This window comes from Musca autumnalis, unplaced genomic scaffold (assembly GCF_047663935.1).
Source record: "Musca autumnalis isolate F117 unplaced genomic scaffold, ASM4766393v1 scaffold_4, whole genome shotgun sequence".
Lineage (NCBI taxonomy): Eukaryota > Metazoa > Arthropoda > Insecta > Diptera > Muscidae > Musca > Musca autumnalis.
This window is the reverse complement of record NW_027411977.1, coordinates 128,953,264-128,972,236: the sequence shown is the minus strand read 5'-3', so window position 1 is coordinate 128,972,236 and position 18,973 is coordinate 128,953,264. Positions and strand designations below refer to the sequence as shown.

The 18,973-nt window shown below is 35.5% G+C and overlaps 1 protein-coding gene across 1 annotated transcript in view; it reads left to right on the top strand.

The window, feature by feature from the left end:
- Positions 1-18,973, top strand: part of LOC141402657 (adenylate cyclase type 6) — a 555,913-nt gene that overhangs the window by 227,425 nt on the left and 309,515 nt on the right. The window contains exon 8 of the mRNA XM_073984363.1: positions 14,110-15,230. Coding sequence (XP_073840464.1) covers positions 14,110-15,230 — 1,121 coding nt within the window. The remainder of the gene's footprint in view (positions 1-14,109; positions 15,231-18,973) is intronic.

Sequence of the window (18,973 nt, the reverse complement as noted above, 5' to 3'; positions counted from 1 at the left end):
GAACAGTGTTTGAAAAACGTGTTGTAAAAGATATGATATAAAATACCGCTGAAAAAACATGAAATAGGCATTTTAAAGTTTCAGAATGTTGTGAAGAATTGCTGAGTACATTATTTGGAAGATTTCTGCAAAAGGTTGCATGGTTGAACTCCCAATAGCTTAACAGCCACTGACCAGAATTCTATAAATTATGTTCCAACAATATTAGTTGAACTCCCAATAGCTTAACAGCTACTGACCAGAATTCTATAAATTATGTTCCAACAATATTGGGCTACAGTTTCGATAAATGAAAAAGCTGAGTTTTGGCTCGGCTTAGATTAGGTCATAGAATCCGCGCTGGATCTGACAACACAAAACCCAACTGTGATTTCTGTAGTCTCCATAAGTAATTTCAAAAATGACCTACTAGCAATTGTTTGCATTTTTAGTGTTGCACAGTGTTGTTAGGAAAGATTTTGAATTACAGCTTATTCGGATGGAAAATGATGACCAAAATTTAAAATACATTTCGAAATATTACTTACTTAGTTGGTCCTATTTCTTGCATTATTCCTCCAATTTGGAGGAAGGCTTCCATCGAAGCCTTGGCCTTCCAGTCTGAGTGTACCGTCATGCGGTCTGTATTTATACGTATTTATACGCCGGGATCTTCATAGCTCATTCTTATGAAATGGCCTATCCAACGCAATTATTGTAACTCGATATGTTTAACCATACTGATTTTTGTTTTTTTTTTTTTTTTTGAGATTATAAATGATATATTGTAGCGAATGTTATGTGTTTCATTTACAAGTTTTGTAAGAAATATTTTAAAATTTTTTTTTTTAATTTTCAAATTTTTTGTTTGAAATTTTAAAATTTTTTATTTTTGAGAGAAACAAGTAATATCCGAATTATCGTTTCAGTATCAACTAATAAACGAACACGGAGTTCCGTAATGAATATACTCCATATTTGCTACGCCATTTTCGAGATTTATGATAGCCTGTATCCAAAAAAACATATTACGGGTTGAATATTGTGGGAAGGGAAGTGCATGAAATGAAATATCTATCTATTATCTCGAAACCCAATTAGAAATTAAGTTCGACAAATTTCGAAAAAAAAACAACGGTTTCGTGTGTTTTGTCTGCCGGTGGAGTCATCGGTTCTCATTTCTGCAAAAATGATGCTTGTGGGTGAAAATGTAACCGTCAATGGCGACCGCTTTAGTGCCATGATAGCTTACTATTTGATACCTGAAAATAAAGCTCGTGAACTCCGCGACGTTTGGTTTCAACAAGACGTCACTCACCCCGCACCCCCCTGGCAACAGTCAATGGATTTATTAAGAGAACTCTAAACTGTATGCGGACAACCCCGCTTCGATTCAGGCCTTGTAGAAAAACATCACGCTGTTGTTAAGATAAGTACCCTAAAAGTTTCGATTTTTTTCGATAAATTCATATGTCGAAAAAGGCCGCAAAATTCTGATATCTCCAAGAAAACAAATTTTGGGGAAATATATTTTCCCGTGAAGCCGAGTTTCGATATAAATAAAAGCCGTCTGATATGTTTTTACTTATGGGACGTGTTTTCATGAGTTTACAAGTTATGACTTAGGGCACAAGTAATTTATCGGTGTGGGTAGAGTACTTGTTGATTAGATATATTTGCTTATTTAAAAAATGAATTCTAGTTCCAATAAATAGCAAATATACACAACAAACCAATAAATATACACAACAAACTGTTGAAAACGATCACGGTAGTTAATAAACAAATGTTGTCCCCGCGAGTAGATTTTCCAACGAATTGTTACTACAGTTTTGTATATTTTTTGAATATACGTTAATAAAGACGAGTTTAGTACTCCTTTAAACTGTATCAATGATTAATATGTAAAAGAGAGATAAAATAAAGCTTACTACTGCCGCACCGTTTATAGAAAACCATGGATATACCGAACAATTTGTCGCCATTACTTATTTATTTTACTTGAAATGAAATTGTAAACAACAATATTTTTTATATTTATTATTTACTGTCTCAAACCAACATCCACAATTTTAAAACTTTTTATTGAGAAGTAACCTAATAAAATCTCATAAATATCAAAAAACGGGCAAAATCGGGTTTTGAAACCGCGACAATGCAAAAGACTTTCAGTAATGTGTTCTAGGTGGCAAAATCACGGCCAAACACGGCCAATTTAGTACAAGTCTATATGAAGTGAGTTTAAGAAAAACAAAACATTTATTTCTGACTTTTTGTGTTTTTGGTCGCTACCCACGCGGTTTTAAATACAATGAAATATGCCTTACAATATATATTTTTTTAGTTCTTCTTCGAAATTCTCACTTTGACTGCAATTTAAACCGCGATAATGACGCTATTTTGAAAAATATCATTCATATTAATAAATTTTGACATGTTCTTTTTTCAATGCCAACTAAAAAATTATTATTATTGAAAGTTGCAAAATCGAATTTTTGCCTCAAAAACTGGGCAAATTACCTATAGTGCAACGGTAGAGAATAAAACCGGAACAAATCTTGGCGTTTTTTCGACTTATAGAATTTTGTCAGGACTTAGCTATAATTTCGCCGATTGGTTTCTGACATTGTTTCCTGAAATATGTATCCGACCATGTTTTGACAAAGCCCTAACATGTGTTTCGTAGTCTCAAGCAGTACTGCGAGTAAGATTTGGAGTCTATGAGTCGTGGCCTTTATTGCCCGACTCCGGCTAAAAAGCTTTCTTTTTTAATATGGAAAATATAATTAAATTGTCATTCCGTTTGCAACACATAGAAATATTCTTCAGAGACTTTATAAAGTTTACACATTTTTGATCAGCATAAAAGTATAAAAGTCGATTTAACGATGTTGAAATCAAGATACAGCTCGCAATTTTGAAGATAGAGCTTTATAATTTGGTTTGGTTTCTATTACTCCTAGGATGTTTGGTATTGAAAATTGGATATATCGGTCCACGTCTTCATATAGCCCCATAGAACGGTACCTCTCGATTTTCGGTATTTTGAAGGTTGTGGTCTCACCGAAATTGCTGAAATTTGGTTTTAAGTCTTCGTTGGGGGTATAAATTTGATGGTATAGGTCCATGACAGCGTATAGCCCCTACAGAACGGAACCTATACATTTTCGGTATTTTGAAGGATCTGGCCGCAATATCCCTTCGATATGGCTGTAATTTTGTATTTAGTTTTCCATGGGGGTATAAAATATTTCAGAAGAAAATTATCAGTAAAGGTCCACGCCTTCATATGGCCCCCATAGAAGCGTACTTTGTCGTCTTTGGGACCAAAAAATTTTCCCCCCGATTTTAGCTATTTTGAAGGCTGTAACCACATTTTCTCACCGAAATGGCTGAAATTTAGCATTTAGTGTTCTTTGGGGCTAAACAAACATTCACCCGGCAGTATAGGTCCTCGAACAATGGTTCCTCCGAAATTGTTTTCAGGTTATGTCCACGTTTTGATATAGCTCTCACAGAACATTAACTACCGATTTTCGGTATTTTGAAGGTTTAGTCCATTATCTACCCGAAATGGCTGATTTAGTATTTCGTCTTCGTTGGGGGTATAATATTTTCCCGCTGAGTATGGTCGATAAAGATACACGTTTTCATTTTCATTATTTTGATGGTTTTAGCCGCATTATCCTACCGAAATGGCTGAAATTTGGCACATTGTATTCGACATTGGTATAAAACATATCTACGGGGATTTTTGGGTAAAGATACGCGTTTTAGTAAAGCTGCCATTGAAGAGATATTGGGGGTTCATAGAAAAGGGTATTGACACAATAGTAGCACACAATTTTCGATTCGAAATATTCGATGCAAGTCCAATATGCACTCGCGGATACGAGTTATTCTTCTTTTTGGAGGTATTTAATATAACTAATAAAATACCTTAACGTATTACAGCATACCAAATACCATTTAAAGGTTTATAAGATGATTTATTTAAGCTTCGCGAAGAATATTTTAAAGTTGTCTTCTACCTTTTGGGGATATTTTGACAGCCAATGAAGACTACGGTCTGAATTTACCCGAATTCGACTTTTGGATCACTTTATTAAATCCGCCTTTGTTAAAAGGAGAGAGTTTAGTTTAGAGTTTGTAAAGATTAGTAGAAGTTTCGGTCACATTCTGATTGAAAAGATGAAGATAATAACGCCGAAAGTGGTTTCTACAATTTGGAGGAAAAATATACAAAACCCACAAAATTGGTATGTTATTTGAAAATTCATTGGAAGTGAGGTTGCGCCATATATGTATACATTTAAACTGTAAGTAAAAACATCTTCGAAAGATCAATTTCCAATTTATATCGTATAAAATTTGAGCAGTACCGGAAATATATTGTTACTGTCTAGGTCCTGTCATGATACTAAATTAGGTCAGGTCCCGCAGAGTTGTAAATAAACTCCAAATTGACAAATACATTCAAAATTGGAAAGAATAAAGCAAGAAACCGAAGGTACTGACGATTTTTGGTCGAATTATGTGACAAATATTCTGTATCGGGCGAAATAAGTAAGTAAATACGTATTAAACGATAATATGTTTGTGATACTAATTTGACTATATTATTTACAATGTTGCGAGTCAGAAGTTTTTATCTTTGGCACCAAATCCGTAATGTAACATGATCTCGAAATTAAATACAGGTTGACCAAGAATCGCTCGAGAACAGTCAGGTGTTAGTGAAAACACATATGCAAAAAGCATATTATGTCATGTAGCCATTAGTAATGAAGCACTACAAGTTTCTATCACAAAAATAAATGTTCAAATAATAAGAAGTCATCAAAGGACTTAAATTGGAGAAAGTATTGCAAATTATCATTGACTCAATCCGAAATTTAACTTAAATTTAGTTCGGTATCGCCGAACCTGTTCGCTAATTCACCATTGAAATTCAAATACATGACTTTAAATTAAAATCATTACGGTCTATTCCTTTCTTCGAATTCAATTGCTTGATTGAAATCTCACGTTCAGTGGTAAAAATAAGGATTTCAGAAAACCATCGATTTTGAAACGATAGGTTCGTTATTATATTACTTTGCTTCAATTGTTTTACCGAATATTTTATTTAGATCGCAAAATGTGTTATTTTCTTAAATAATATATCATAATCCCGATTAACAATTGCCTAATTTTCTAGCGGCATAGGAGAGAGAAGTATATAGGAGAGAGAAATTCGAGGAAAATAGAAACACATTGCCTCTCAGCGCCCTCTCTTCAACGAACTGACAATTGTCAAAAGTACAATTGTCTAATGTGCATCTGCTTCAAAGATCATTCTAAACAGTTCAAAACAAAGAAATATTTGCAATTGAATGCTACAAGGTGATAGCAATAACTGTAATATATGTAGGTTTGAACCAAAGCCATCAAGTTCAGTACCTAACAGACTGCGAGACGAAGTTCGCCGGGTCCCCTAGTAATTAATAAAAAAATCAACTAGAAATCAGTAAAATTGCACTACATAACCCTACACAACATTTTAAAATTGCATGCTTTTTGGTCAAGGTGGGCCGCACCCCGAAATGAAATCCTGCGTACGTTCCTGGCCGATACTATTCTTCTTCTTATTTCACAACTCATGTTGTTTGTTGAATTTATGGAGGTGCACAGGTAGACGAAGTCTTTAACTACCTCAAAATTATATGAACCAACTTCCATGGTTGGTCTGAATTCTATGGACGCATTGCGCGTCGGTACCATCTACTCGGTTTTGTTGCCGTTTATTGCCAGACCCACATTAACAGATTCTCCTTCTACTTCTTTATAAAGGTATCAGTTACTTCCTTTTCTGATCGACCCACGATGTCAATATCGTCAGTATAAATAATTAACATGTGGCTATTGGTGCTTACATTTTATGTAAGCTTTTCCAGCAGGGAGTTGAAGAGATCACATGGAAGGTCATACCATGGTTTGCAAGGTTTAGGTCTCTGGTATCCAAGTATGGATTTTGCGGCTGTTTTCATGGAGTGGGCAATGCCACTGTGCTGATATTTTATCGGGATGAGGAGTGTTTTGTTTAAGCAATATGTCGAGATGCTCAGCTACCATGGTTTTTTTCTGCTGTGAAGTCTATCAGCCTCAATCCATTGTCAGACTTTTCACTGTTGAGACTGAACTTCCCGACTCCTCCTTTCACAGTTTGGCATTTATATCACCTAGAATAATTTTAATGTCATGGGCAGGACAATTGTCATGTGTTTTTTAGCGCTCGTAAAATATATCTTTGGTCTTTTCGTCTTGGTCTTTGTTGAAGAATTTTACTTTTAACCTTATTGTAGCAATTCTGTCATTCACTGGAGTGAAGTTGTAACATAGTGTGTCACCTTTAGGTGTTGTTGTGACGCCTTTCCCAATCCATCGTATTTCAGGTATTGCAGTAATGTCGGCCTTGTATTTTTCAAGTACATCTACAATACGTGAACTGAACCTTCTCTATAAAGAGTGGAAACATTCAAGGAGCAGTTTCGCAGATCATGGTCCTTAAAATGTTTGGAGTTCGTCAATTTCAGAGGGGTTTGCTTTTCTTTTTTTTCATAGTAAGCTGTATTTTGACGGGGTGGGATCTTAGCCCAACGCCCAACCCAAGTTTTTATCATTCCTATGGATGAACGCGAAGCACATTTTAATTAAAGGCAGCTCCCCAAGTGACACCACGTGGAGGTTAGTGTCCACTTGAGATGAAATATAACAAATATAAGTCCTGGACCTTGCTATATTCAAGCCGATTAGGGCCGTTGTTTGATATCTTTCATCCCATACTTCACCCGTTTCGATATTATAGGTTTCGCAATATTTGTTCGATATTTATAGTGTACACCAGCAAAATAGCAAACATACAGACGGACGGACAGGATTAAATCGTCTGAAACGAATTTTTTCCTAACATAATTTAACCCCAATCATTGTTATGAGAAAAAACTCTCGGTTTTGTAATCGGATAAACACACCCTGTGCTACCGTACTCATTACGTCGTAATAAGTAAAGTAAGTAGCTTTGCCTTGAAAGATGTTAAAGAAATAACACATTGGTAATTGCATAGACTAATGAATTTATAGACGAAGAAATCCTCTCAGTCAAATTCTCTCACTTAATGAGAATTGAGTCAGTTAACAAAATACTCAATTTTTAAAATGGCAATAACTATACATTTTTGAACTATTTATGACGGTAAAAGACAGTATTTGGGTAGTATTTGACCGGATCTACACCCTCATATAAAAAATCAACAAAATCTTGCAATTTACACAAAAACAAAATGCAATTGAGTGAACACACAGCATATTGGGTGTAAGAGCGACCCCTACAAAAAACAAACACATTACAATTACTCTGTCTATACATTCATTAGTCTATGGGTAATTGGTTGCAAATGTTAGGCTGTTTACATTATTCTGTAGTGTGTTATTCGACTCATGTAGCTTAACAATTTTGGTACAAAACCACTTATGTTTACCTTGGCAGCTGTCGTTCTTCTGCTACGATGATTAAGGGGTGGTCTGCCTCAGTGTAAATGCTATCCAAGCTTGCCTGATAGGATTGTGGCATAGCGATAATCCATCGACAACATCTTGCTGTGCTGCTGGAATATGGTGCACTGATGTCATGAGCCTGTCAACTAGATTGTGGCATGGTGATAACATCTACATATGTATCGACATCAGCTTGTTGGGCTAATGCACCGGTAAAATCTTTGTCTCCTCATAAATATGATACACTGATGTTATGAGGTGGCACCCTCCTGCAGTCCTCATGGCGGCATTCTGTCAGGATAGGGATATTCTTCCCAGGGTTTCGGAGTCGGAGTCGAGCAATTTTGCTGGAGTCGAAGAAAATAACTTGACTCCGGGCAATTTTTTTCTACAAAATTTTTTCAAAAAATCATTATTTATTTTTAAAGAAAAATATAAGAAAACAATTAAGCAAACGGTATATTATACTAAGTATACTAAGAATATTTCATGGTCCAATTGATGCTTTAATTTTTTGCAAGCAAAAGTAAAGTTCTATGATATTCGAATTATAGTTGAGTATTTAACGTCTTCTGTACAAGTTCTACAAGTCTTCCGCCAGAAGACCTACTAGTCTTCTCACAAATATCTATTTTGATGAGCTTTTAAATAAAATTAGATAAAATCTTAATTATTAGATGATTCTATAAAAACCTAGAAAGGACTTCAGAATCTAGAAATTCATCGATCGATTTTATTTGTTATATTTTGTTGGCCCGTTTTATGACGAAAACGTCAGTTTTTTAAGCCAAGCAATAATATTTTGACTTTTTCCGTCCAACATTTCCGTAAAATCTAATATTTTTACAAAATGGATTTAGTTTTCGAGATGTCACCCCAAAACGATTTTAGAAAAAAGCGAATATTTCCATATTCCTCAGATAGAAGAACTACACTAAGTAAACTATGTAGATATTTAACTTATTATATACTATGTAGTATGCCATCGACAATAGGAGCCGTGGCACATACGGGAAACATAGGCTAAAGGTTGCTCAAAACTTAAAATATAAAAATCGCGCTGTTTAAAACAAACTATTGGTAAACAGTAACCTGACCCTTTTTCCCATTCGCTATGACCATCCACAACTGTCTGCGGTTAACCAATCCAACGCAGCAGCCGATTGAACTCAGCCATACTGAAAACAAAAAAGTACATGTTCGAATACTATAAAATTAGGTGAACATTAAAATAAAAATATTTTCGCGAAAATTTTTTATTTTACAAGGTTTTTTGTTTTTGTATATTCTTCGTACAACATAAGCTTATACAAATTCCGAATTGGTTTTGCATCTTTACTCTTAAATAGTGGTGGTACGTATCTTCTTTTATACATATTTTATATGATAACTCAAATTTCAAAAGTGAAAAAGGGAATGAGGCGAACGTTTGTAAACCATGATTACTTTTGGTGATTTATGCGATTAAGTCCCCAACATCAAATCGAATCATAATATTTTGCGCAAATTTGCGTCATTCTAAAAAAAATCTAATTTTTATCAACTGAAACCTTCGAAATATTTAAATGTGGAAGTAAAGGGTGTTTTTTTAAGCCCGATAGAACTTGAAGTTGTAAAAAATAACACAAAAAATTAAATTGTAATCAAAATTTTTTATTTATTCAAAAGATCAATACGTGACATTAACATTTGAAAATGATTTCGGGCATATGGGCACCGCGGCTGTTCTTGACGAAGTGCATTCTGGACGTCCAATTTTTGGCCACTTTTTCGAGCACTGCTGGCCGTATGTCACGAATAACACGAACAATGCTGGCCTCCAAGGCATCAATTGTTGCTGGTTTATCAGCATAAACCAGTGACTTCACGTAGCCCCACAGGAAATAATCGAGAGGTGTCAAATCGCACGACCTTGGAGGCCAATTGACAGGTCCACTTCTCGAAATCAACTTATCGCCAAATTTTGATTTCAATAAGTCGATGGTTGCGTTCGCCGTATGGCACGTAGCGCCATCCTGTTGAAACCACATCTCCTCCGGATCAATGTCATCCATATTTTCAAACAAAAAATCATTGATCATGGTGCGGTAACGATCTCCATTGACCGTAACGCGAGCTCCGGCCTCATTTTTGAAGAAATAAGGTCCGATGATGCCACCAGCGTGAAAACCGCACCATACGGTGCATTTTTCTGGATGTAATGGAGTCTGTAGGGTCTCTTGTAGATTGGTCTCACTCCATATGCGGCAATTTTGCTTATTAACAAACCCGTTAAGCCAAAAATGCGCCTCATCGCTGAACACAATTTTGCGATAAAACAACGGGTCATTTGCCAACTGCTCTAGAGCGAATCGACGACTGATTTTCAAAGTAAATTTGGATAATTTCGTAGCGTTGTTCAAGCGTGAGTCTATTCATGATGATTTGTCAGAGTATACTGAAACAAATAAAAAAAAGTTTCATCAAAATTTAATTTTTTGTGTTACTTTTTAGAATTTAAAGTTCTATCTAGCTTAAAAAACACCCTTTATTTAAGATAGGCATTTACAAAATTTAAATATATTTTGGTTTCAGCGTTAGTCAAATCTACTAATTTTATTTGTACTCCTGTGTATTAGAGTTCATAAAAATCGCCAAAGAAATTTGTTTTTGTATCTTCACTCTTAGTTAATTGCGGTACATCTCGTCTGTCATAAATATCTTTTATGACAACTCAATTTTCATGATGCGAACCACAGCTACTTTTGATGTTTTCAAACATAACAAGCAAACACTAAATTTTGGTCTACGAATACCTTGTAACCGGGATTCTTATTTATCAGACTGTATTATTACTTTTTATACATCGCTCATTTACTCAAAGAGTGGCATAACTCAAAAAAAACTTGATTTTTTGAGATGTGTCACTCTTTGAGTAAATGAACGATATGTTTGCGCCATTCAGAAAAAATTAAGATTTTTCCTCAAGTAAAATTGAAATACAGTTAGTAAAGCAATTTAAAAACAAAAAAATATTTTGGCAACGTTTACCAACACTAAATTTTGGTCTACCTTATAACCGTGGCTTCTATTTATCAGACTAAATCAAAACATTTGATATTCTTTTGCGCCATTCAGAAAAAATCACGTTTTTTGTTTTCTTAAATAAAACTGAAATAAAGTTAGTAACGCAATTTTAAAAACTTAAAAAAATTTTTTTATAGCATTTGCCAACACTAAATTTTTGTCTGTCTTATAACCGGGGCTCTTATTTATCAGACTGTATCATAAATTTTGATATACATTTGCGCCATTCAGAAAATATCACGGGTTTTTCTCAAGTAAAATTAAAAAATTTTAGTAAAGCAATTTAAAAAAAACATTTTGGGAACGTTTGCCCACAGTTAATTTTGGTCTATCTTGTAACCGGGGCTCCTATTTATCGGACTAAATCAAAACTTTTTATATATGTTTGCGCCATTCCGAAAAATCAGGTTTTTTATACCCTACACCCTAATATCCAGGGTTTAATTAAATTTGTCATTCCGTTTGTAACACATCGAAATATTCATCATAGACTCTATAAAGTATATTTCCATATGAAATTTGCCGGTATAGGTCCACGCCTTCATTGGGCCCCCATAGAACGGTATTTTGAAAAAAAAAAAATCCCTCCATCGATTTTTTCTAGTTTTTGGATTTTTCTCGTCTATGAACATTGCTGCTTCAGCATCCGCAAAAATTTCCCAGGTGTAAGCAGTTTTCATTTAATGTTAGTTAAGGCGCACCGTGATAGTCCTTGGACCGAAGATATGATTTGAGCAATATATTAAATCAATCGGATTATAAATGAGCTTTTCAGGAGTTTTAATCAACTTTCAACATACATGTGCGTCGCCATGATCGTACAATCATCTGAATATATTACGATCTGGAGGATGGGGAATTTTAGAAAGGTTGATGTTAAACGATTCCGGAGATATCACCCCACCATGGGAAACCCCTTCTTTCACTGTAGGGGTCTTACATTTCTTTTTATTGAATTCCACAAACGACTGGTGCCTTCCGGCTACAGATCAGTCTGACAATTTCTAGGCTTCTGGTAAAATTCGCGCTGCTAGTTATAATTTGAGAACACTTGTAAGTTACTCAACTTCGGGTTGCTTTAAGCTTTAGATGATTTTGCGTTTCGGATGATACCTGCAACATCGCTAATCGTAAATTGTGGTGGTACCTCTTCGGCTAGGAGGCCTTTTATACAGCGTACCGCACTCCTCTTCGACTTGTCACTGGGTGCATTATAAAATGCAGGTTAAAATAACATGCGATTCGTCCAATATGTCATTATCACACCGCAGAAAGTAATAGCTGTTCTATTTTACTTTTTGTCGGGATTCGGGAGTGTTTTAACAGCTGCCCTCAATTTTCTTAGTCCTGTACTAATATTGGATTGAGTAATTGAGAAAATTTTTTCAGCTACCTGAGAATTTGTAGTTATGTGCAGATCTCTGAAGTGGCGATTGGAAAATTTTCTGACCCTTGCCAAAAAGCTTTTTTATGGTTCAGAAAAGTTCAGGGGTTATGAAATTATGGTCTGTTAACGGAGACGACGATAAGAAGGTTGTCTTAGCCAAGGGAAATTAGGGGAGCCACAATAGTAATGTCTGGCAAGCTGGGACAATCTTCTCGTATACTCGTAGGAACGTCTTCATTCACCGTGCAATATGTGGAACTATTAATTTAATCTCTCAACTTAGCTGTCATTTCATCCTAGACTATGACCAGAGACTACTGCATTGTCTAGGATGAAATGACAGCTAAGTTGCAATGTTGTCGGTTCGTTCTGTAAACATTATTCTCTGTAATATAAAGTAGTATGAAGTTAAGCCATTGGGAGAATACCCCAGACTTCAGCAATCATATGAAATAATATTTTTTCTAATGAATAATTTCTCTTTATTAAATAAAAAATAATTTAAAAAAATTAAGTTTCAGTGTTTTATTTAGAAATGCACTTAAAACTAGAAAATAATTTGTCGCTTAGCCGCAATAAATATATTCTTTCTCATGATGGAATCTCTCAAATAAAACGCATGCCGTTTAATTTTGCCACCATTTATAATTTAAATGCAAGCGTTTTATTTGAGAGATTCCATCATGAGAAAGAATATATTTATTGAGGCTAAGCGACAAATTATTTTCTTGTTTTCAGTGCATTTCTAAATAAAACACTGAAACTTAATTTTTTTAAATTATTTTTTATTTAACTTTTTAGTAAATACATTTTTTTGACCGCTGTGAAAAAAATTATAGTGAATTTAGGCCGAAAATTTAGATAAAAACTTTAAAATGCCTGAAATCGTGTATTACCGTTATAAAAAGGCTATACCAAAACCTGGACTTATGTCCATAATTTTTGGTGGAGAAGTTTCTGTATCATTGGGGACTCCAAATGCCAAGTTACAGCCAATTAGGCCTACAAATGAAGATAAAATCCTTAAAACACTACAAATCGGGCCGTACCGCTATATGGAGGCTATACCAAACCCTGGACCTATGTCCACAATTTTTGGTGGGGAAGTTTCAGTACCATTGGGAACCCCAAATGCCAAATTACAGCCTATTCGGGTTAAAAATGAAGATAAAATCCTTAAAACACTTGAAATCAGGTGGTACCGCTATATGGGGGCTATACCAAAACCTGTACCTATGTCCATCATTTTTAGTAAGGGAGTTTCTGTACCAATGGGAGGTCCCATTGCCAAGTTACAGCCAATTCGGACTAAAAATTAAGACAAAATCCTCATAATATCTGAAATCGGGTGGTACCGCTATATGTGGGCTGTAGGAAAAAAGTGGCCCATATTCATGTATTGTCATCCAAATCTGAAAAGTATGCAAAGTTTCAGTTCGATTGGTCAACTGCAACTGCGTCAAAAATGAGTCACTAGATTTGAACTAAATTGGGTGGTACCGAGGTATCGGGGTTATAGAAAAAAATGGACCCATATTGGATTTGGTTTCGTATTCATGTATTGTCATCCAAAACTGAAAAGTGTGCAAAGTTTCAGTTCGATTGGTCAACTGCAACTGTGTGGTAAATGAGTTACCAAATTTGAATTGCAAGTTCAAAAAACACCGTTAAAACACTGTAAAATGAACCAATCTTTGTTTTAATTTCATATTTATGTATTGTCATCCAAATCTGAAAAGTGTACAAAGTTTTAGTCCGATTGGTCAACTGCAACTGTGTCAAAATTGAGTTACCAGATTTGAAATGCAATTTAAATAAAACACCGTTAAAACACTATAAAAATAGACCAATATTGGTTTTGATTCCATATTCATGTATTGTCATCTAAATCTGAAAAGTGTGCAAAGTTTCAGTCCGATTGGTCAACTGCAACTGTGTTAAAAATGAGTTACCACATTTGAACTAAACAGACACCAAAGCAAGTTAAATAAAACACTGTAAAAAGGAAAATATCTTAGAAAACGATTCTGCACCACTGCATGTTGGATCACAATATTGTTAAGCCTACTGATATGATACCTGAGAATGCTTGAACATAGTATAATATTGTATTGCACTTGTGTATTTTTTCGTCTTTATAGATTAAAACGATATGCTGAAATGGAATCTAAACGTCAATCCACATCTCACCAACTCACAAATGAAAACTTGATTTCACCACATACACACAAGAGAAATGAAAGAAGACAGCAGCAGCTCACTGCTCATCCCTTTGATTCAAATCATCACAAAACTGTCCAACATGGAAATGAAAATGTCCACCATGACAGTGAACTGATGAAAAATCCTCGTGTCTTAAACGACATAAATTATGAAGAAGAACTCAGAAACAGTCACCGACGACAGCACTCCAAGGGAAAGCGGAAACAAAAGTTAAGCATGCCACATCAAATGACAAGTAAACAACAAAAAATTGGAATTATGTTACAAACAGAAGATGACATTGCTGTTAAAAAACTTGTGGATTCATTGATATCGAGTAAGAGTATCAAACACCATGGACACCATGATATTTCCAAGAACATCAAGAATAAACGAAAAACAAGGAGACAACGGCACCAACAACAACAGCAACAAAGATCCAAAAGACATGATCCGAATGATAATATATCGAATAACAATTTCGAATATATGAAAATAATGAAGAATAACACAAAATCGAATACTCAACATGAACAACATAAACATCACTTACATAGACACCGTGACCACCATCAACAACGTCCTCCTCATCATTCTCGACATCACCAACATTTCCACATAGATGACCCTGAGCATGCGGATGATTATGCTGCTGTAACTGAAGTCTCTGCATGGGAAAACTCAAACAAAGACGACGACAACAACAACAGTATAGAGAACAAGCATTTTGACACTGTCACACATGAGGCTATCGTTATCCCTGTTGCCTACCCAATTTCCGCCATCAACGAGCCAATGCCCTTAAAACAGAATGGAGACAACGATAAAAGTGACTTTGTTTCGCATTCCTTGGCCAAGTTACCCACATTTTACAATGAAAGTGTCCTTGGGGAGGACAACAGTGTAACTTTCACTCACAGCGGTAGCCTTTTGGATGTTTTACCAAAATCTGTTGCTGACGGTAATGAAATTGATTTCATTTTAACGGTGATTGGCAAAATCGATGAAAAAATGTGGGTGTTATTGATTGTCATGACAATCTGTGCTCTGATCTATTCGGGTAAGTTTTACTTTTTGTTAGCATATCTAAATTATGAGATTGTGGTTGACATTGTGGCAATAGTTTTAAAATTAACTAAGAGAAAACTACTAAAAAGACGTTAAGTTCGGCTGGGCTGCACCTTTCATACCCTTCATCATAACATATTCTTAACTAAACCGGAATAATTAGTTTCCCTTCCTCTCCACATTTTAGTTGCAAAACATTTTCGACCACGTATACCCCAAATGCCTAAATTATCTAATCTAAATAATGTTTTCAACCAGGTGGTACCCTTATATAGAGACTATATCAAAGTGTGGACCTATTTCGACAATTTTTAGTGAAAAAATTTTTAAACTGCAGGAAATCTTATGTGTCAAATTTCGGATAATTCCGTCAAACAGACGCTCAAAATACCGAAAATCTGGAGGTACCGTTATATCCCAGCAAAAATCCTCATTACAAACCTCCTTTCCCACCCATTATTTTAACAAGGGCATGTCGCGCGAAGTATCTGGTTATTTTGTAACCACTGAAATAAGTAGTCAGAATCTACTCAGTATCTACTTATTTCAGTGGTTACCATCTACTTTGTTAAGTGGTTACAAAATAACCAGATATTTCGCGCGACATGCCCTTGTTAAAATAATGGGTGGGAAAGGAGGTTTGTAATGAGGATTTTTGCTGGGATGGATCTATACCGAAATATGGTCCTATGTCCATAATTTTTAGAATATAAGATTTTTGGTCACTAGGAAACCTAAACGTCAAATAATAGCTAATTGGATCTGAAAATGTCAATAAAAATTCAAAATACCTGAAATCTGGCGGTACCGTTATATGGAGGGTTTACGAAAACGTGAACCGATATAGCCTATCATCTAACTTGACCTGCCTGCAAACGGCGCATCATCCCATAATTATACCCTACACCACTATGTGGGGTGGGTATTATAAGTTGGTTTTGGCCAAAAAGTTTGTAACGCATCGAAATAATGGTCGTAGACCCATACTTATATACATATACCAAAATGAATGTATCGAAGAGCTGAGTTGATCAGGCCATGTGTGTCCGTCCGTCCGTCTGTCCACCTAAACTTTGTAATCACGCTACAGGTCGCAATTTTGATAGGATCGTCACCAAATTTTGGGTGTTAATGGGGTCCCGGAGGGCAAGAAGCCTATTGATTTTGGTGATGGTCGGATAATATTTAGGGGTCCTAATGGGCAAAAAACTTATTTGGAGAAAAAGTCAACGTTTTATTTCAAAGTTTATCTCCGTTTCTATAAGGGGTATATCAAAAGAAAAACCTGCTAATAAAAGTAGAAAATATTACCTTTGCAACGATGTAAAGCAGGTTGTCGTAGGTGGTCAAACAACGAAGATATCGCAATAGTCGCTAATCCAACCCAACCTTTAATTTTTGCGATTTTAGTTGTAATGACGAATATCACAGCTTTGGTTGGGGACCTTCAAAAAGCAAATCCTGACTATTAATGTAGAAAAACCCACCTTTACAATGATGCAAAGTAGGTTCACGTAGGTGAACAAACAACGGAGATATCGCAATAGTCGGTAATGCATCCCATTTTTCTATTTTTTTGTAATCACGCTACTGGTCGCAATATTGATCGGTTCGTCACGAAATTTTGGTAGCTAACGGGGGTCCCAGAGAGGAAGACGCATATTGGGTTTGATGAAGGTCGGACAATATGCCCTAAAAGTTATGTTTAGCAGAGAAAAGCTTATGTACGGGGGTAGTGGTGTAGGGTATCACATAGTCGGCCCCGTCCCGATTGTAGCCTTTGCTCACTTGTTTCTGTGTCCTATCTCCATTTTTGTGTATGCTAGAGTGATTGCAACAGACGGACGGACGAACATGGATAGATTGACTCAGAATTTCACCCTGATCAAGAATGTATCGCTCATTTACTTAAAGAGAAACACATCTCAAAAAATCCATTTTCCAGAAAAACGAGTTTTAATTTGGTGATTGGAATTTGATTTCCCAACTTAATAAGATTATTACGAAAAAAAAAATAATATAACTACTTGAACCATATTTTGCAAACAGCTAACGAGATATCAGTGCTAAATTTCTGTGCAAGATCAAGCATGATGTGAAGTGTTTTAGTGCTTCATAAACTCAAAAAACTTTTGTGTTTAATTATGCGAAACTCGTAGTAAATGAGCTGTATCTCGTCGAGGTTTAGAGATATCAGCATGAAAATTTGACACAAGAAAAAGTAGAAGTCTTAGAAAAAATAGAAATTGCTAATTTAGAAGACCCATTTTTTGTGTTATGCTACTCTTTGAGTAAAAAAGCGATATGTACTTTATAGGATCGCAAATGATTATTTTAATGCGTTACGAACGGAAAAACATACTTTATATACTCTTCATACTATGGTGGAGGGTACAATAACAGCAAAAAATCACACGACGTCGATATTCACCGTCAACGCTGGCCCGCAGATCTTTCGAAGAATTTTACTATCAAACCCTGCCTTATCTGCTTGTGCAAGTACCCTGACTTCGGAACCATATATTAGCAGGAGTAGTATCAGTGTTTTCTAAAGTGTTATTTTTCTTTACCAAAGTAACAACTGTTGGTGAATACCTAGCAAAATTCCTTTACCAAACTTTAACGGTTGTTTAAATGCTTACCAACTCTTAATAGTCATTCTCACAATATCACTGACGCGGTGTTATAAGCAATATGAAGCATATTTAAACGCCTATGGTTAGAGCACAAAGTATTATCTTATTTCTTATGGACGTGGCACAGGATGAGCAAATTCCAATCGTCCTAAGAGCTAACTAGTAGATGCACACACCTTATCGGCTCACAATGGTTCAGGAATCGATTTTCCTGGCCAAAAATCAAAATTTTCTTTTGTCAAAGATATTTAATTTCCATTCGATAGTAAACATATTGAAACTAAGTAAACCAGAAAATTAGGTCAAAATGTTGGAAGGTGTGGGCGTGGTGTGCCCCTAAAAGACGAACATGTTCCCCATTTTTGGGAAATACGTAATTTTTGGAAATTTCTCGAGAAATACGTAGCTATTTCTCGAAAACTATAATAGATATTGTGTTCATTGAAAAACAGTTGAGTAACTCAAAAGTTTAACTTTGACCTTGAATTTCTCTGCAACTACCAGACCGAATTTGGCCACTTGTAATTAGTCTGATTGTGTTGTCTGTCTAACAAAACAAAAAAAAAAAAACAAAAAGAATTATGAAAATATCTCTATCCGTTCAAAAGTTACAGAATTTTGACCAGGAAAAAACGATTCTGAATCACTGTGCGGCGTAGCGCTTCCGGTTTTACACAGCTCGGCCTGGATGGTATACACTTAATACCATTTTCTGGAATTGGATCGTTTTGGATAAACTCTCTTCCACGTCCCGAGCACACTATCTGTATCTGTTACCACTACCTGTATCTCTAAAGGAGGATGTACCTGTACCAAAGTCATCAGTTTGATGTTTCACTCTTCGGTAGAATATTCGGACTTCATTCTGGCACCTGTATATCACGATTTTTCTTTTGTCCCTTCTTTTCAATTTTTCTCATTTCCAAAGAAAAAAACTTTTCTCCCGATATCTCACTCGTGGGCTACACCTTCCTACTGATTGTAGAGTAGCTATATATGCAGAATTTTTCTCTTCGGTAGCAGCACGACACTCCTGATCAAACCATGGGTACCTTGATGGAAGTCTCTTGTAACCAGGTATGGATTTTGTGGCTTTTTC